The sequence below is a fragment of the Chrysochloris asiatica genome, unplaced genomic scaffold (genome assembly GCF_000296735.1).
Source record: "Chrysochloris asiatica unplaced genomic scaffold, ChrAsi1.0 scaffold00366, whole genome shotgun sequence".
NCBI classification, from domain to species: domain Eukaryota; kingdom Metazoa; phylum Chordata; class Mammalia; order Afrosoricida; family Chrysochloridae; genus Chrysochloris; species Chrysochloris asiatica.
In genome coordinates, this window is record NW_006408884.1 from 894,250 (window position 1) to 915,258 (window position 21,009).

Below are 21,009 nucleotides of genomic sequence, written 5' to 3' on the forward strand. Positions count from 1 at the left end.
TGCATTATTTTCTTCTGGGTTTTTTTGTTTTGTTTTGTTTCTCAATTTTTCTTTTTTCCCTTTTTCCTCTAAATACTAGCGGGATCTCAGATGAGCTTCCAGATAAAGACAAAGTAGGAAGAAGGAGAGACAAACTACTTCTGAATATTCAGTTACTGAAAACCTTACAAACAGCAGAGAAACACTGTCAGATAGGGTTTGTCATTGCCAGAAAATGATTCCCTCAGGTTAGAAGGCACTCAAAATGTGACTAGCAAAGAATCGCCTCCTCAAAATAGAGTTGATGGTGATGATGTGAATGGAGTAAAGCCTGTGGGAGTAAAGCCCATGGGACCTTCATTTGCTGATGGGGAACAACTCAAAATGAAGAGAAACAGCTGTACGCATTCATTAATAATCAGAGCATGGACTATACGAAGTATGAATCTAGGAAAATTGGAAATTGTCAAAAATGAAATGTAACAAAAAAGCATTGATATCTTAGGCATTAATGGACTGGTATTGGACATTTTGAATCTGACAACCACATGGTTTACTAGGCTGGGAATGACATATTGAAGAAGAATGGTGTTACATTCAGTGTCAAAAGAACATATCAAGATCTGCCATGAGGTAAAATGTTGTCTGTGATAAGATAATATCCATGTGCCCGCAAGGAAGACCGGTTAATACCACAACTATTCAAATTAATATACCAACCACTAAAGCCAGTGAGGATGAAATGGAAGAATTGTACCAACTTCTCTCTGAAATTGATCAAGTATGCATTTAAGATATATTGATAATCACTGGCAATTGAAATGCAAAGAATGGAACCAAAGAAGGGGATCAGTAGTTGGAAAATCTGACCTTGGTGATAGAAATGATGCTGAAGATCATATGATTGAATTCTGCAAAACCAATGATTTATTCACTTCAAATACCTTTTTTAAATAGGATAAGAGATAACTATACACATGGATCTCATCAGGTGGAATGCAAAGAAATCAAATTGACTACATATGTGGAAAGAGATGGTGGAAAAGTTCCATATCATTAGCCAAAACAAGGCCAGGGGCAGATTGTGGAACAGACCATCAATTGCTCATGTGCAAATTCAGACTGATACTGAAGAAAATGAAAACAAGTGTACGAGAGCCAAAATATGACCTTGAATCTATCCCACCTGGTTTAAGGGATTATCTGAATAACAGATTTGATACATTAGATACTAAAGACTGAAGACCAGGAGAGTTGTGGCATGACATCGTGAACAACCTACAGAAAGAATGCAGAGTCATTAAGAATACATGTAAGAGGGAAAAGATAAAAACTGATGTCAGAAGGAACTCTGAGACTTGCTCTCAAGCATAGAGATGCTAAAGCAATGGAAGAAATGAGGAGGTAAAAGAGTTAAACAGAAAATTTCAAAGGTGAGCTCAAGAAGACAAAGTCAAATATTACAACAAAGTGTGTAAAGATCTGGAGTTATAAAACCAAAAGGGGAAAATACACTGAGCATTTCTCAAGCTGAGGGAACTGAAGAAAAAAATTCAATCTTCTGCTTTCATTATTGAAGGACTCTTCTGTATGGATTGCCTCTCAACATAAAGAAAACGAAACTCCTCACCACTGGACCAATAAACAGCATTTTTATCAATGAAGAAAAGATTGAAGTTGTCAAGGACTTCACTCTTCTTGAATCAACTATCAACACTCATGGAAGCAGCAGTCAAGAAGTCAAATGAAATATTGCATTAGGCAAATCTGCTACAAAAGATCTTTTGAAAATGTTGAAGAGCAAATATGTCGGCTTGAGGACTAAGGTGTGCCTGACCCAAGCCATGGTATTTTCAATAACTTCATATGCATGCGAAAGCTGGACAGTGAATAAGGAAGACCATAGAAGAATTGATGCTTTTGAGTTATGGTTTTGGAGAAGAATGTTGAAAGTGCCATGGGCTGCCAAAAGAACCAACAGATCTGTGTTGGAAGAATGCTCCTTGGAGGCCAGGATTGCCAAACTTTGTCTCTCATACTTCGGACATATTGTCAGGAGGGACCAGTCTCTGGAGAAGGATATCATGTTTGGTAGGGTATAGAGAAAAAGAGGCACTCCCCCAACTAGATAGATTGGCAAAAAGACAGCATCAATGGGCTCAAGCATGGCAACGATAGTGAGGTTGGCCCAGGATTGGGCAGTATTTACTTCTACTGTGCATAAGGTCTCTATGAGTCAGTACCAACTCGATGGCACTTAATAACAACAACAACAACAATATGGGAAAATTGTTGAATGGTGCAGAAAGCATCAAAACAAGATGAAAGGAATACACAGAGTAACTGTACCAAAAGGAAATGGTCAATATTCGACCGTTTCAAGAAGTAGCATATGAACAAAAGCCAATGATATTAAAGGATATATTCCAAATTGAATAGAAGGAATTGGCAAAGAACAAGGCACCAGGTATTGATAGAATATAACCCTAAATATTTCAGCAAAGTGAGGTGGCACTGCAGGTACTAATCAATGGCCAGAAGATTGGAAGACAACTATCTGGCTGAGTGGAAAAGATTTGTATTTGTGCCCATTCCATAGATAGGTGACCCAACGTATTGCGGAAATCATTGGGCAATCTCTTTGATATCCCATACAAGTAAAGGTTTATTAAACGTAATGAAGAAATGGCTGCAAGCATTCATTGACAGAGAACTTCCAGAGGTTCAAGCTGGATTTGGAAGAGGACATGGAATGAGGGATATCATTGGTCATGTCCGATAGATCTTGGCTGAAAGCAGAGGATAGTAGAAAGATGTTTACCTGTGCTTTATTGACTACACAAATTCTGCGATTGTGTGGATCATGACAAGTTGTGGACAACATTGCGAAGTCTGAGTATTACTGAACACTTAATTGTGCTCATGAGAAATTTGGGTTATGGTGTTGGAGGAGAATACTAAAAGTCCCATGAGCTTCCAAAAGAGCAAACAGATCTGTTTTGGAAGAAGTACAGCCAGAGTGCTCCTTGGAGGCCAGGATGGCTAGACTTCATCTCTCATATTTCAGATATATTGTCAGAAGGGAGCAATCACTGGAGAAGGATATCATGTTTGGTAAGGTGCAGGGTCAGAGAAAAACAGGAAGACTCTCAGTGAGATGGATTGGTATAGTGGTAGCATCAATGGGCTCAAGCGTGGCAACAATTGTGAGGTTAGCCCATGACTGGGCAGTGTTTCATTCTGTTGTGCATAGGGTCACTATGAGTCGGTACCGACTCAATATCACCTAATAACAGCATACCAAAACTTTGGTTTGACACTGTAGAATAAGCTAACCATAAGACTGGCAGTTCAAACCCACTAGCTGCTCTTGAAAATAGATTCACTATGAGTTAGAATAAACTCAACGACATACATAAACAACACCATACATGTATTAAAGAGCTCTGGGGTACAGTGGTGGTGGTGGTTATATGCCGTGGAGTCGGATCTGACTCATAGCTACCCTGTACAGGGTATTCGAAGCTGTAAATCTTTACTGGAGCAGAAAACCTCATCTTTCTCACGCAGAAGTGCTGGCAGTTTCGAACAGCTGACCTTGAGGCTCACAGCCCTACTAACTGCAAGTTCAGCAGTGTGAATCCATCAGCTGCTTCATGTGAGAAAGATGAGGCTTTCTAGTCTTATAAAGGCTTACACCATTGTAAACCCCATGTAAAGTCATTATCAGAAGGAACAAACTTGATAGCACACAACCACCATAGAAGGTGTTATTAGAAATAGAAGCAGTCATTAAAAAGCTTCATATATACATATATGTATGCAAAAACAATGTGCATAAAGTAGTAGCCCAAAAGAGGGAACAAATCTTTACAGTGAGGATCGTTCCCACCCCCTTGGCACACAGGGTAGACAGGTATGGGCAACTTACACATTGGCTACTCAAAATGGGAGAGCTACAAAGACAAGAAGTGACTGGTTTACAAGCTTTCAAGAGGGAGCCTAGTTACAGAGGGTGTGGGGGAAGGTAGACTCTCCACTGGGTGGTTTCCAATCTACCTGGATGGGGCTGATGAAAGCAGATGGAGATAAGACTCTTGTGGTACAATAGTGAATAATTGTTATCAGGAATGACTGTGAGGGTTTTAAATGTGAAGGTGGACATTTTGTAACAAAAGGAGGCAAGTGGTTGATTTTGTAGTCCAGGAGCAGAGGTACCTGGGATCATCAGGGGAGAAGAGTGGAGTGCGGGACCCTACCCAGAGAAGAAGTGATGCTAGAGATGGAGGCAGAGACAATGACATGGAGAGATGGAGTGGCTGGGGACTCTAGAAGCAGGGAGGGAGTGGGGAAAAACAAAACAAAAACATGCATGTTGGATTATTATTTTTTTTTTTAATTAAAAGAGAAATCTACAATTTTTCATGTAGCTTTTTGTGTCCTAGATTCAATAAATAACTGTTCACATTTTAATGGAAGTAGCTAAACACATTTATTAGAGTGTATGTCATTTATAAAGCACTCTGATATTGTAGTGGTTACAAGTCAGGCTGCTAACCTAAACCTAAAGCTCAGCAGTTTGAAATCATCAGTCGTTTCACTGGAGAAAGATGATGCTTTCTCCTCTGTAAAGATTTATTGCCTCCCAAACCCTACACAGGGTTGCTAGGAGTCAGAACCAATTCCACAACAAACCACCACTACCATATAGGTCACATGTTTAAACTACTGCCTGATACAAACTTTTATAATATGGTATTCCACTTTGTATATACTTATGTTCTTTAAGGCAAACCATTGAATTCTAGAATTTTGTCTCTTTACAAAGTTACATGATAAATGGTACATTTTTACATCTTAAACTTACTTCTGAAATCACGAACTGTGAAATTTGGTTTGATGGCAGCCTCTGGTGATAATCTGAAGGACAACTGCTGCCCAGCAGGTGAAAGATCTCTGTCTGCAGCACTGACTACCTGAATTATCTGAAACAAAGTCAAGATTAAACTTGAAGTCAGTTATCAGTTTCAAATGGGACTTCACATACCAGGTTATTAAGTTTATTTAATGAAGTATGGAAATCAATAGATAGGACTATTTTAGGATTCATGTCAGTAGGCCAATTATTTACACACAACTTTTATAAACAAATCTCCTATAATTTACAGGTAACAATGGCAAGCAAGAAGATGACAGGGAATGGTCTCATTTTAAATCAATATCTGCTTAAATAAAGTGCTTAACAACACAGAAACTTTTCACTGATAAGCAAAACAAAATGAAAATTCATTGGTTTGCATTTTAAATTAGAGAAAATAAATGCTTTCATAGTCTAAAAAGGAAAATGCTTACTGAAAACAAAATCTCTATTTAAAAGCCCTTGTGACAGCAAAATTTTAATACATGTATATTTGTGAGAATTAGGTTTACTTTCATAAAAAATAAAATACAGAGAGAAACAAAGAATGTATATCTGTTTTTGTTATGTTTGTTTCCCCACATGGGGTAGGGGAAAGGTTGTGTTTTCATAGATTGTTTTAAAAGGTAAGTGTTTTCATCCCTGCTCCAAATTTCTTCCTAAATTGTTCCAATCATCTGTAAATCTTTCAGTTAAAATTCTAGCGCTTCAATATGATGTGTTTCAATAGAATTTTCTAGAACAAGACCTTGAATTCCAAGTACTATATTCTTGGAATATAGACTCAGTGTGTAAATATGCCTCAGGGCATCTACATTGATGTTATTAAACATGCATTTTGTCTACTGCTTATTGTTCTGATTTCATGGTTAAAGTGCAATCTTATGTCTATGATCAACCTTCCCATATAGCTGAACCTAAAGAACAAAAGCATTTTTTAAAAGTAAACATCACCAAGACTTTGAATGTTCAAGTATTGTATTAGAAATTTGTGATTTAACAAATTGACCCTCGTGGATCAATTTTCCAGTATATATTCACCCTTTTGAGTCATCATAGATTAGATGCTCATCATTCAACACCAAAGGCAAGATAATGAATAAAGTGATGACAGCGTGGCAGCAGCAATGGGATCTAGTGTAACAATTGTGAGGGTGGTGCAGGATCTGGCAGTGTTTCCTTCTGTTGTGCAGAGGGTCTCAATGATTCATAACCTGCTCCATGACACCTAACAATAACAAGTTACTAGACAAACACATATTTCTTGGATCAACCACTCATGGATGCAGCAGTCAAGAAAACAAACAAGTATTGCATTAGGCAAATCTGCCGCACAAGACCTTTTTAAAGCATTGATAAACAAAGATTTCAGCTTAAGGACTAAGGTGTGCCTGACCCAAGCCACAGTATTTTCAATACCTGCATATGAATGTGAAAGTTGGACAGTGAATAAGGAAGACCATAGAAGAATTGATGCTTTTGAGAGTTATGGTGTTGGAGGAAAATATTGAAAGTACCATGGGCTGCCAAAATAACAAACAGATCTGTGTTGGAAGAAGTACAGCCAGAGTGCTCCTTGGAGACCAGGATGGCCAGATTTCATCTCTCATACTTCAGATATATTGTCAGGAGGGGCAAGTCACTGCAGAAGGATCTCATGTTTGGTAAGGTGGAGGGTCAGAGAAAAAGAAGAAGACCCCCAGTGAGATGGATTGGCAAAGTGGCAGAGTCAATGGGCTCAAGGGTGACAACAGTTGTGAGCTTGGCCCAGGACTGAGCAGCGTTTTGTTCTGTTGTGCATAGGGTCACTATGAGTCGGTGCCAACTTGATAGTACCTAAAAACAACAATAACAACAACAAGACAAACACACAGGCACTAAATGGACCCTTATTACACAAACAACTATCATTTAGCACAGTACACAATATTGATTGATGTGAAATCATTAATTGCATAATTACCTATTAATCAATGATTGGAGGGTTTTTTGGGGGGAGGGGGGAAGGAAGTATAGAAACTGTGGGAGTACTAGTGTGGCTCTGTGGGTTAATGCACTGGACTGCAAGATTGGTTTGAACAGCAAGGTCAGCTGTTCAAACTCACCAGGTGCTCCTCTGATACCCTATACAGGATTGTTGTTATCAAAATTGACTCAATGGTACTTAGCAATCAACCAGAACAACATAGAAAGTATAAAATGTAGATTTTATAAAATTCTTCTAAGTTTCCAAAAGTGTTATTATTTGGGTGCAAACGTCTATTAAACATCTATTGTTTCAAACATTGAAATAAGGCAATAGGATCATTCCTGCAAATGAGGAGTGCAACTAAGGAAGAAAAGGGTAAAAATATTAAGTGCATTTCTATGCCAGTTCAATAAGAAAGATGCAACACTCCTTATTTGGGAAAACAGGACAAATCATTCATGTCATAATACAATTTCTGTTTTCCCAAAGTTAACAAAGTATTAGATCAGTATAGTCCAATAGATATGAGTGTGCTGATGAAAATATTATTTATCACACTGATCTAAATGTACGTAAAATGGAGCTACAGTAAAAAAGAAAACTGATTTAACTTTCACATTAATTTCGTTGCAATAATAATGTGTGTCTAGTGGACATCACAGAATTAGTGCCATGGGGCAAGTGTTCTACTAAATGGAAAAACAAAACACTGAAGAAGAACATTGGCATTTTTTTCAGATAAGAATTAAAATTTCTCAAAGTCACATAAGTGAGTAATTACCTATTAATGATAATTAGGGTATATTACAAACCAAAGCATACTGATTTATTTGTCTTCTGAAACTTAAGGAAATCATATTGGGTTAGTAGTATCCTTTCTTCATGATACAATCTCATCATGTAGCATTTTTTTTTAATGTATTATTGTGAATTCTGTGGTAGTTATAGTCTAAATGGGAGACTATACATTCTTCCTATTGTATATAATTTCATTGCCATGGTTACAATCCCCTCCATACATCATCAACCAACCAAAGGGTATATGCTGCAAGCCTGCCCCCCTGTCATCAGTACACAGTCCCTTTCCCTCTCTGCGTCTAGAGTCCCCAGCTGCTCCATCTCTCCATGTCATCTTCTCTGCCTCCATGTCTGGCATCACTGTTTCTCTGGGTAGGGTCCCCCACTCCACTCTTCTCCCTTGATGGTCCCAGGGACCTCCGCTCCTGGACTGCAATTCAATCACTTCCCTCGTTGCTACAAAATGTCTACCTTTACTATTCCAACCCTCAACAGTCAGTCCTGATAACAATTATTCACTATTATACCACAAGAGACCTATTCCAAACTCCTTTCATCAGCCCCACCCAGACAAATTGGATACTACTCAGTGAAGATTCTACCTTCCTCCGTGCCCTCTGGATCTAGGTTCCCTCTTGAAAGCTTGTAAGCCAGTCACTTCTTGCCTTTGTAGCTCCCCCCCCGCCCCTGCCCATTTTGGGTAGCCAATGTCCAAGTTGCCCATCCCTGTCTAGTCTGTGTATGGAGTGGGTGGAAATGATCCACGATGTAAAGATGTGTTCCCTCTTTTGAGCCACTGCATCCATAGGTGTAGGTCAAGTTTGTCAATTTTATCATATTACTCCTTTCTTTCCTCTTCTTTCTTCTTCTAGTTGAGCTCTGATCATCCAGTCATTGGAGCCAGGTCAAGTGGGTATTATCTGCAAGTGTGGGTGTTCTTATGCGTATGCCCTCTCTTCTTATCAGCTGAACACATCACTCTCCACTCTAGTGTTGTGTGGCTATGTCACTGACTCTGGGCCCAAGAATCCCCAGGTCTTGTCACACTGCTGGCCAACCAGGTCTCCACCTGGGTTTACAGGAGTTTATTGAATACTGTAGGGCTTATGTAGCAGCTTCATTGCAGTTTTTCCCTCACTTCCCCTTATCTGCAATGAATGTGGTCACCAAATAGAGAGCATGACTGCTTGTGTATTCCCATTGAGTCTTAGTCCTGGAAAGGGGTTTGCCCTGAAGGGACCCAACCACTTGCCTTGATGTCTCCTGGGTGAGTAATTTGCTTGTTCTTGTAGTTATCAGTCGGATTGCCATTATTTTTTGTATTTTTCTGTCGGTCTTTCTTTCAAGAAGTATCTTCAGTTCTTCTAGCTGCTCCAGGCTGGTCTGCTTGTCCTTTCAAGTGGAAATTTCCCACCTCTGAAGATTCTGGATGAGGTTCAGGATTCCACCCAAGGTCTTATGTGATACAAAGGCTCCACAGGATGTCTCCTTCACTGGGCACATTGTTGCCCCATTTTAGGTATTCCAATCAGTTATAGGAAGAAGACAGACTTACAAGCTTTCTATGGTGATATTTCTAGCTATTCCTTTATGTTCCCCTCAAGTGTCTATTTTATAATGGTATGCAAGGGAAACCAAGATTCAAAAGACAGCCAAGCATCTTAACACAAATTTCCTCCTTTTCCCCATTCCAACCTTGTCTCTGTGTCCCTGTATCCCAGAGGCCTGTTGTTCCAAGGTTGTGCATACATCATTCTTTACCTCTGCCCCATTTAGCCCATGTAAACCTACCGAACTGTTTTCCCAGCTGCCTGTTTCTTCCATTCCCTTCCCACTTCCTGTGTATTGCCGTGCCACCACCACCCCCAGCACCCAAGCTATCCTGTGTCTTTTTCCTACCCTGTGCTTCACCTTCTGACCCCCCCCTCACCCCACCCCTGTGCATCCCGGTAACCAGCAAAGGATCCCCCCTTCCTTTAGCAAGGGTTCTTTTTCTTAGTCTTTTACAGTAGTGGTCCTATGCAGTATTTCTCCTTTTGTGACTGACTAATTTCACTCAACATAATGTCCTCAAGGTTCATCCATGTTATGTGATAGCTTACAGCTTCCTTGTTATTCTTCAAGGTAGCATACTATTCCATTGTGTGTATGTACCACTGTTTGTTTATCCATTCTTCCATTGATGGGCACTTCGACTGTCTCCATCTTTTTGCTATTATAAATGTTTGTAGTCATTCTTGATTCTCTTTAAATGATTCACTCATTAAGTCCTTTAAAATAGTGTTAAAAAAATTGCTACCTACTACCACTCCAATTAAAACTCAGGACTTGGACTACAACTATGCAGTCTTTCTCCATAGCTTCTACTTAGCAATGGTGATATTTACCTAATAAGGAACATGCATTTAAGACATTTTATACAATACAAATGTTCTCTATGGGACCACAGCGAAAGAAAGTTTTACATTTTCAGTAAGCTTAAGCCTTTTTTTTTTTTTTTTTTTTTTTTTCAATTCCTTCAAGAAAACATGTAATCAAAGCAAAAGATATTCTGGAAGAATGCACACTGATGTTACTTGCTTACTGAGTTTATAGTGACTTACTAACCCTCAGTAAGGAGCTCTGGTAGCATAATTGTTACAAATCAGGCTGCTTATCTCAAGTTCAGCAGTTTGAAACTACCAGCTATTCCACGAGAAAAGATGAGGCTTTCTGCTCCCGTAAAGATTTACAGCCTTGGAAACCCTGTGTAGGGTTGCTATGGGTCAGAACCAACTCAATGACACTTTACAACAACAAAAAACTTGCTCACAGTAAGGGAGCTCATCAATGTATTGGAATCCACAGCTGTGGACCTTTAGTCATCCATGAATGTTCACTAGGTCACTGACTCGTTAGTCCCTGTCTTATTACTTTAATATCCATACATTGTTCTACTAATTTTTAAGAGTTTAATATTTTTATGCTATCTTTTATAAAGACAGTTGATCCAGAAAACTACTGTGTATTCATGTATGGATACATAACCTAAAACACAAGCAGACATTGGATCTTTATAAATTGTTACTTAACAATATTGGTACAATACCTGTCCTGGTTTGGCATTTTCACACACAGTTGTCTCATATGGTACAGATATTTCTGGTGGAAATTCATTGACATCTAGAACATTAATGACTACATTGACTTTGCTGGTTAATAATGGATTACCTATGAAAACATAAAAAGGAAAAATTATTAAAACATCTGATAAAATATTATTTCAACAGTAACTAGCAATTAAGTTTATAAAACTTAGTCTTCATTTACAATTCTAAAAATTCTTTCTAAAATAGGAGCCAGGATGGCCAGACTTTATATATTATACCTTGGACATATTATCAGGTTGGACCAGTCCCTGAAGAAGGATATTATGCTTGGTAAAATAGAGGGTCAGCAAAAAAGAGGAAGATCCCCAATGAGATGGATTGGCACAGAGGCAGCAGAAATGTGCTCAAGTGTGCAACAGTTGTGCGGTTGATTCAGGACCAGGCAAAGTTTGGTTGTATTGTGCATAAGGTCACTATGAGTCGGTACAGACTCGCTGTATCTAACAACAATAGGGAACTCTGAGTCTGCTATGCCAATGACAAGATGAAAACAAATGTGTAGGGATGAAAATAACCATCATTGGTTAGCTGTCAGAATACTAGAATTGCACTAAGTCAGAGTTTTTCTTCAAAGTTCACCCATCACAGTAAGGTCAACAATTTGAATGATATTTTATAACACGTGCAGGGCATTTTCGGAACACTGGTGGCTCACTGGTCAAGTGTTCAATTGCTAACACAAAGGTTGGTGATCTGAACCCACTGGTTACTCCATGGGAAAAGATGTGGATGTCAGATTCCCTGAAAATCAAAGCCTTCAAAGCCCTATGGAGTAGCTCTACTCTGATTTATAGGGTCACTATGAGTCAACATTGTGAAGTATAAGTATTCCGGAACACTTAATTGTGCTCGTGAGGAATCTGTACATGGACCAAGAGACAGTTATTTGCACAGAACATGGGAACACTGAATGTTTTAAAATAAAAAAAAAAAGGTGTGTGATAAGGTTGTATTCTTTCATCATACTTATTCAACCTGTATGCTGAGCAAATAATCCAAGAAGTCGGGTTCTATGAAGAAAAACGTGGATCAGGATTGGAGGAAGACTCATTAACAACCTGCAATATGCAGATGATACAACCTTGCTTGCTGAAAGTGAAGAGGACTTAAAACATTTACTGATGAAGATTAAAGAGCACAGCCTTTAGTATGGATTGCATCTCAATGTAAAGAAAACAAAAATCCTCACCACTGGACCAATATAAAACATTCTCATCAGTGGAGAAAAGATTGAAGTTGTCAAAGACTTCATTCTTCTTGGATCAACTATCAACACTCACGAAAGTAGCAGTCAAGAGATCAAATGGCGTAATGCATTAGGCAAATCTGCTGCACAAGACCTTTCTAAAGTGTTGAAGAGCAAAGATGACAGCTTGAGGACTAAGTTGTGCCTGACCCAAGCCATGGTATTTTCAATAACATCATACGCATGTGAAAGTTGGACAATGAATAAAGGAATTCCGTAGAAGAATTGATGCCTTTGAGTTATGGTGTTGGAAGAGAATATTGAAAGTCCCATAGGCTGCCAAAAGAACCAATAGATCTATTTTGGAAGAAGTGTAGCCAGAGTGCTCCTTAGAGGCCAAGATGGCCAAACTTCGTCTCTGATACTTGGGGCATATTGTCAGGAGGGACTAGTCACTGGAGAAGCATATCATGTTTGGTAAGATGGAGGGTCAGAGAAAAAGAGGAAGACTCCCAATGAAATGGATTGGCCAAATGGCAGCATCGATGGACTCAAGCGTGGCAACAGTAGTGAGGTTGGTCCAGGATTGGGCAGTGTTTCATTCTGTTGTGCATAAGGTCGCTATGGGTCAGTACCAACTCAATGGCATCTAACAACAACAACACGAGCCAGAATCAACTTGATGGCAATGGCAATTTTCCGTGTAACAATCACATCAAGCTGATTTGACAAAATCAATCCTAGTCAACAGTGATATGTTTCAATACATATTTGCCTATGCTGTGCCATTTCGAATGTCAGTGAAAAAGAGTCAGACCGCTAACAAGATGGGGTAGCAGTGTCAGCAGTAATCAGCTCATACAAAACAATAATTGTGAAGATGGCACAGGACTGACCAGTGTTTTGCTCTGCTGTGCATAGGGTCACTGTGAGTTAGAACCAACTTGAGTTCACCTAAGGAGAAGTGTCCCTATTATTAAAAAGAAAAGAAAAGAAAAGAAAAACATTGTTAGATAGAATCATCTACATATTAAATTACTTTCTCAAAATCCTTCCTGGAGGTGGCAGCTTCTCCAGAGAAGAAGAAAGTTTCAAGGATGAAGCAGACAGGGCTTTTCAGAGATGAAAATTAGAATAGCAGATTTAAGGCAGTAAAAGTAAGAGACTACTAATGGAAAGTTAGTCTACAGCCTTATTTAATCTGATAAGAAAAAAGGAACGAGTAAGCAAAATTGTAAACCCTGCACAGGGTCGCTATGGGTCGGACCCGACTCGATGGCACTTAACAACAACAACAACAAGCAAAATTGTATTGAGGAATAATTTCTTGTGATAGCACTTAGGAGAGTATAAATTAAAACTGAGTCTCTAATCAAATCTCATCCCCAATTTTAACAATAAAATCCAACCATACTGTCACTGAGTCAATTCTGATGCATAATGACCCCATATATGGTTTCTGAAACTATTGAACTTTATGAGAGCAAACTCTCTTATCTTTCTCCTGGGGAGCCAGCAGTGAATTTCAAATGCCAATCTTGTGGTTAGCAGTCTAGTGCTTATCTAACAGCATCAAAAGGATTTTTTAATCAGAGTAGCGATGTACCACCCACGTGTCTGTAGTTTGTCACACTGTGGGGGCTTGTATGCTGTTATGATGATGGATGAACACCACTAGTGCTTCAAACACTAGAAAGATCACCCTTGGTGAACACGTTTCAGTGAAGTATCCTAGAAATAGACCACTGTGTTCTTGTTAGGACCTGTTGAGTCAGTTTGACTCATAACAATCCTATACACAGCAGAACAAAACACTGCACGTCCTGCAGCATCCTCACAATTGTTGTTACACTTAGGTCCATTGCTGCCACTACAGGGTTAAACCATATTTTGAGGATCTTCCCTTTTGCAATTGACCCTCCACTTAACTAACCATGATATCCCTTTCCAGAGATTAATCCCTCTTCACAACATATCCAAAGAATGACAGACACATTCTGGTTGGACTTCTTCCAAAACAGATTTGTTTGTTCTTCTGGCATTCCCTGGTACATTCAATATTCTTTAGAAACACCATAAAGCAAAAGCATCGATTATTCTATGGTTATGCTCACTCACTGTCAAATTCCACAGGCATATATATTGTTGTTGTTACGTTCCACTGAGTTGGTGCTAAGTCACAGCCATGCTGTATAGGGTTTCCAAGGGCAACTGATGGGTTTCAACTTAAGACCTTGTGGTTACCAGTCTCAATCTTATCCTACAGCACAACACCAAGGCTCTCACATGTATGTGAGGCAACTGAAAATATGATGCATTTGTCCTCAAAATGACATCTTTGATCTTTAACACTTTAGAGAGTACTTTGTAGCAGATTTGCCTAATATAATATATCTTCTGATTTCTTAACTGCTGCTTCCATGACAGTTGATAGCAGATCCAAGCAAAATGAAGTTTTTAACAACTTCAATCTATTTGCCTTTTATCATATTATTTATTGGTCCAATTGTGATGATTTAAATTTTCTTTACATTAAAGTGAAATCCTTAGAGTAGAATATAGTATTTGATCTTCACCAATAAGTATTTTAAGTCTACTTTTAGAAAGCAAGTTTGTATCATGCTCATTAACCCAGACTGTTAATGAATCCTCTTCCAGTCCTGATGGCACGTTCTTTGGCATATAATCCAGTTTCTCAGATTATTTGATCAGCATACAGATTAAATAAGTATTGTGAAAGCCTAGAATCCTGTCACACACCTTTCTTGTTTTAAAAAAAAATCATCATTCCTTTTTTTTATGTTTTCATGATAGCTTCTTTGTCTACATACAGGTTTCTTGTGAGCACAATTAAGTGTTCTGGAATACCTATTCTTCATAATGTTTTCCATAGTTTTCCATAAGCCGCGCAATTGAAAGACTTTGCATAGCCAGTAAGGCACAAGAAAATATCTTTGTGGTATTCTGTGCTTTCAGTCAAGTTCCATTTGACTTTAACAATGATATCCCTACTTCCATGAATTAAATTCTATGGAGTTCTGGAAGCAGAGTGGTTTACATGTTAGGCTGCTTACTGTAAGGCCAGAAGTAGAAATACACCAGTCACTGCTCAGAAATCTTATACAGGGTCACTATGAGTTGGAACTAACTCAGAGTACTTAGCAACAAAAACAATGGATAAAATAGTGAATGATGCAGAAATCATTAAAAGAAAATGGAAGAAATACACAAAGTGACTATATCAAAAAGAAATGGTTGAAATTCAACCATTCCAAGAGGTAGCATATGATAAAGAACCAATGGTACTGAAGGAAAAATTCCAAATTGTGCATAAGGCCTTGACAAAGAACAAGGCTCCAAACATAAAAGAATTAAATTGAAATATTTTAACAAACTGTTGCAAAACTGGGAACTCCTACCAATCTGTACCAAGAGTCATGAGACACAGTTGCCTGACCAAATAACTAGAAGAGATCCAAATATGTGCCCATTCCAGAGAGTTGTGGCCCAAGGGAATGTGGCATCATTTAACAACATTATTAAAATAAAATGAAAGTAAAATTTTGGTGAAGATAATTTTTAAATGGCTACAATTGTATATTGACAGAAAAATGCCAGAAATTCAAGTCAGATTCATAAGAGGATGCGAAATAAGTGATGTCATTGTGGTTATCAGATGGATCTTGGCTGAATGTGCAGAATACCAGAAAGATATTTATTTGTGCTTTATTAACTATGCAAAAGCTTCTGACTGTGTGGACCAAATAAGCTATAGATAACATTCAAAAGAATAAATCTTCCACAACAATTTATTGTACTCATGAGGAGCTTGTGTATTAACCCAAAAGATGTATTTGGAACAAAAGAAGGCGATATTGAATGGTTTAAAATCAGGAAAGATGTTCACCAGAGTTGCATTATTCTAGCACACTTACACAATCTATATGCTGTGCAAATAATCTGAGAAACTTGATTTCATGCCAAAGAACTTGGCACAGGATTAGAGGAAGACTCATTATCCACCTGCAGTATGTAAAGGATACAACCTTGTTTACTGGAAACAAAGAGGACTGAAAATACTTAATGACAAAAATCAAAGATTACAGACTTTAAGTGTGAATTGCACCTCAATATAAAGCAAGCAAAACCCCTCACAACTGGACCAATAAATAACATCATAATAAAGGTAGAAAAGATTGAAGTTGTCAAAATCTTAATTTTGCTCATATCAACAATCAATACTCATAAAGGCAGCACCAAGAAATTAAACAGCATATTGCATTAGGCAAATCTGCTACATTGAACCTCTTTAAAGTCTTCAAAAGCAAATATGTAAATTTGAGTATGCCTCACTTAAGCCATGATATTTTCTATAGACTCATAGGTATATGAAAGTTGTATGTTGAATAAGGAAATTGTAGAATTGATGCACGTGTGTTCTGGTGCTGGAGAGGAATATCACAAATACCATGGACCACAAGAAAAACAAACAAATCTGTCTTGGAAGAAGTATAGTCAGAATACCCCTTAGAAATCAGAATGATGAGAACTTTGTCTCTTATACTTTGGATATATTACGCTTGGTAAAGTGGAGGGTCACTGAAAAGGCAAAAGTCCTAAGGAGATGGATTGGCACAGTGACATCAGCAATGGTTTCAAGCATAGCAACAATTGTGTGAATGGTGCAGGAGCAGGGAGTGTTTCATTCTGTTATGCATAGGGTCACTGTTAGTTGACACCAATTGATGACACCTAACATCGACAACCTGTCCTCAACACCAACTTTCACATTCCAATCACCAATAATTATTAATGTATCTTGATGGCATCTTTAATCAATTTTAGATGGGAGGGTTTTGTAGAATTCTTCAATGTTATCATCATTGACTTTAGTGGTTAGCACGCAACTTTGGATAATAGTGGTATTAACTGTTTTCTTAGGCATATGGACATTATCTTGACACAGGACTTACTTCAAAATTGATCTTAAAAAGCTTTTTTTTTTTTTTTCTTTTTGGTGATTAATTCAATGCCATTCCTCTTCAATGTATTACTGGCATAGTAAACCATTTAGTTGTCTGATTCAAAATGGCCAATACCAGTCTATTTCAGTTTGCTATTGCCTAGGATGTTGATCTTTATGCTTTCCATTTCATTTTTTACAACTTTAATTTTTTTCTTGATACTTTGTACATTCAATGTTTCTATTACTAATGAATGTTTTTTTACTGTATTTTATCATTTTGAGCTGTGTTCCATGAACAAATGAAGGTCTTGCACACTTTCCTCCATGTCATTAAAGTGGACTATCCTTTGAGGAGGCGACTCTTCTTCAGTCATATTTTGAGTGCCTTCCAGACTGAGGGATCATCTATATCAGGCAATGTTTCACTGATATTCATAAAGTCTTCAGGACTAACCCCTATTTATTCTTCCTTATCTGATCTTTGCCTAAAAGTTCCACTGTAATTGTCCACCACAGATGACCCTGCTGGCATTTGATATACCATTGGCATGACTTCCAGTATCATATCAGCATGCAAGACACCAAAATACAACTAACTGACAGATGTGTGTCAAAATATAAGGTTGTTTTTAAGTGCTATAGAGTCAGTTCAGACTCACAGCAATCCTGAAGAGTGGATGGTAGGTTTGAACCACCAACCCTGTGATTAGTATTTTGGCACTTATCTTACCATGCCACACCAGGACCCAAACTATTAGGTAGTGTTGTTGTTGCTGTTAAGTTCAGTCAGTCAATTCTGACTTATAACAACCCTGAATAGGTTCACAAAGAGCACCTGATGAGCTTGAGCTGTCAACCTTGCTATTCAAAATGATTTTTCATTAATCCATAGCACCACACCAGGACAGGGTAGTAGGTACTATTACTATTCCCATTATATATTTGAAACCCTTAACATGGCAAGAATGCTGTTTTCCCAAATATCATACACTGTAAATTGTAATGCTGGATTTGAATCCACGTGGTCTGGGCATAGAACCCAGGAGTTGGAACTGATTGATGGCACACAACAATAACAATTTATTATCTATTGGTGAGATACTTTGGTAATTATCTAGTTCTTTACAAAACAGAAAACTAACTCCTATTAAGATTATAGTTTAGCAGATTAATGATAATAACTTTGCCTCTTTAACTTCTACCCATTCCTATCTTTTAAATTATGACTCCTAGCAACACCATAGGTCAGAATAGAACTTCCCTATAGGGTTTCCAATGCAGTAAACCTTTATGGAAGTAGATTGTCACAGCTTTCCCCTGTGGAACTGCTACAAGATTAGTTTCAGAAACTTATAAAAGTTTCAGGGCTATTGGATTTCTGCTTTAAATGAGACTTCAGGTGATTCCAGTCCCCAGTGGACAAGTCTTCCAAATATCATGGAGCAGATATATTAAGTCATCCTTTTGAATGAACCCCTTTGGAATTCTGGACCAATAGGAATTGATAATGTGTTGTACATCAATGCATAACAAGATATGAAGATTAAAAATGCTAAAATATGTTTTCAGAGAAAAGGAGATTGATGTTGCTTCTATGCTTAGTGCTTATTCAGATGCAATCATCTGAAAGCTCATGTGTCTAGTGCATGATGCTGCACATTTGCTGGAAGCTAAGTTGGAGAATAATACCAGGTATTCAACTATGATCTTATCATGTAGTCAGGATATTTCTCATAGCTTGGTTGTTAAATTTCAAGGTCCAGCATTCCAAGAAAGATAAATTGAGGTACACAATTGTGTTTTTTTTTTTTTTGTTTTTTTTTTTTAAATCTAGCCTAATAATTAAAAAATCTGCTGCACAGGAACTTTTTAAAGTATTGAAGACTAAGGTGAACCTGACCCAGGCCATGGTGTTTTCAATAGCCTCATATGGATGCTGGACAGTGAATAAGGAAGATCATAGAAGAATTGATGCCTTTGAGTTGTGATGTTGGAGGAGAATACTGAAAGTGCCATGGACTGCCAAAAGAACCAATAGATCTGTTTTGGAAGAAGTGCAGCCAGAGTGCTCCTTGGAGGCCAAGATGGCTAAGCTTGGTCTCTCATACTTTGGACATATTGTTTGGAGGAAACAGTCACTGGAGAAGGATGTCATGCTGGGTAAGGTGGAGGGTCAGAGAAAAAGAGGAAGACCCCTAACAAGATGGAATGGCCAGGTGGCATCATTGATGACATCAAGTGAGGCGGTGGTTGGTTGGCCCAGGATCAAACATTGTTCATTCTGTTGTGCATGGGGTCGCTATGAGTCGGTTCCAACTCGATGATACCTGACAACAACAACAAATAATTAATATAACAAAACTATTGTTGAATGGTTAATAGTCAGTGTAGTTACCAGATTCAAGGTATAGAAAGATAACCCCACTGCTTGATGGAAAGAGTATTGGTCTCATTGGAAGACTCATAGGATGATATAAAATATACAGGTATGACCTATTTGAAAGTTGGAATCAGAAATCTTTTTTGGAAATGGGATCACTAATAACTTGGGTGGTATAAATGCCTACCATGCTTTGGAATAAGGGTCTGGCTGCTTCATACTTTTTTTAAAAGCAGTCACTGAAAACCATATGGAACATAGTTACACCCCAACTCGCATAGGTTTGCCCTGAATGACAATTGATAGGTTTGTTGTTGGTTGGTTCTTTGGGAAATCCTAGCAACATAAAAGGTATTTTCAATTTATATAAGTGTATGATTTTATGCTATTTATCTCAGAGATAAAAGACTTAAACCAAATACAAAGAGAATTTGATTCATCCATAGTTTGTTTTTTTCTTTTACATGTAGTATATAAAGATTCTACATAAGATTACATTTGACCAAGTATCTTGATAATCTACAAAATTAAAATATCACACATGTATCATACTTATATATCACATATATATCACACTTATAGATGTAAAACTTAGGCACAGTCTTTTTCTATGATTTAAAGCAGAACCAAGATTTGAACCGAAGACCCCTTATTATGTTCACTATCTTATGTCATAAAGTTTATTAACTAAGTCAAAGAGTAATAAACTCCTTCTGAAACCTGAACATGGAGTTAATGATTGCTTACTTTCAAAGAGTTACAATTATACTCCCTTATTTTAAGGATCAAGGAGGTGCTTTTAAAATGTTATCACATAGCAAATACTCAGGAAATATTATCCAAATGATGAAACCTTTTCAAGAGCCAAATAAGAAATGTATTTGAAAATGTTTTGAAATCTGCAAAGTGCTAAGAAAAGCAAGGTTTCTATTATATTAAAATATATTGGAGCTATTTTGCTTCCGTATTTAAGAATGACACATGTTTTTGAATAATGATCAATCTGAAAATTTAATTTTGTTACTGTGTACTAAATTTCAGCTACAATAGCTTCAATAATGGGATCAGCCTTTTATACCAAGCAACTGAATTATAATAGCTCAAACTGAGCAAGATATAACGATCTTGCTTGCAAATAACAGAGACTTTCTTGGCTTTGCTCTTTAAATCAGTTCACTTTGAAATTACAAGTTAAGTACAACCATGTCTAATAATAGCTCTGTTTAAGTTACAGAGGTATGATCTATAGCTAGACTGAGCAATCCATAAAGACAATTTAAATTATTCATATATTCCTGTGCTAATAGTCAAGTGTTACCCTCTGTGATGTCTTTGGGGAAAATTGGTCTAAAAAAATAAAAGCAAAGAAATCTTTAGAAATGTCACTAATCAAGATTTTTTTTTTTTTTTTTTTTTGTAATGGAAAGCTTTAAATATTTGCAGTATCATATAGCAGAGACTTGAGGGAAATGAAAATACCATATTCAAACACAGAGTTTAATACAATGCCCATCATATATTAGAAATTGAATACATAAATTAATAAATTAACTTTCAAAATCAGATTTAACTGAGATGCACACACAGACTTGATACAGTTGGTATAATAAATAATCTCTATGTAACTTGACCCTTCTTAATCATGATAATGTTTTTAAGTGCTG

General features: G+C 37.5%; 1 protein-coding gene across 1 annotated transcript in view; it reads right to left on the reverse strand.

Moving 5' to 3' along the window:
* The window catches only part of CDH12 (cadherin 12, type 2 (N-cadherin 2)), an 868,078-nt gene that overhangs the window by 12,575 nt on the left and 834,494 nt on the right, over positions 1-21,009 (reverse strand). Inside the window, exons 9-10 of the mRNA XM_006876219.1 lie at positions 10,753-10,874; positions 4,847-4,964 (exon numbers count right to left, since the gene is read on the reverse strand). Of these exons, the coding sequence (XP_006876281.1) occupies positions 4,847-4,964; positions 10,753-10,874 (240 nt within the window). The remainder of the gene's footprint in view (positions 1-4,846; positions 4,965-10,752; positions 10,875-21,009) is intronic.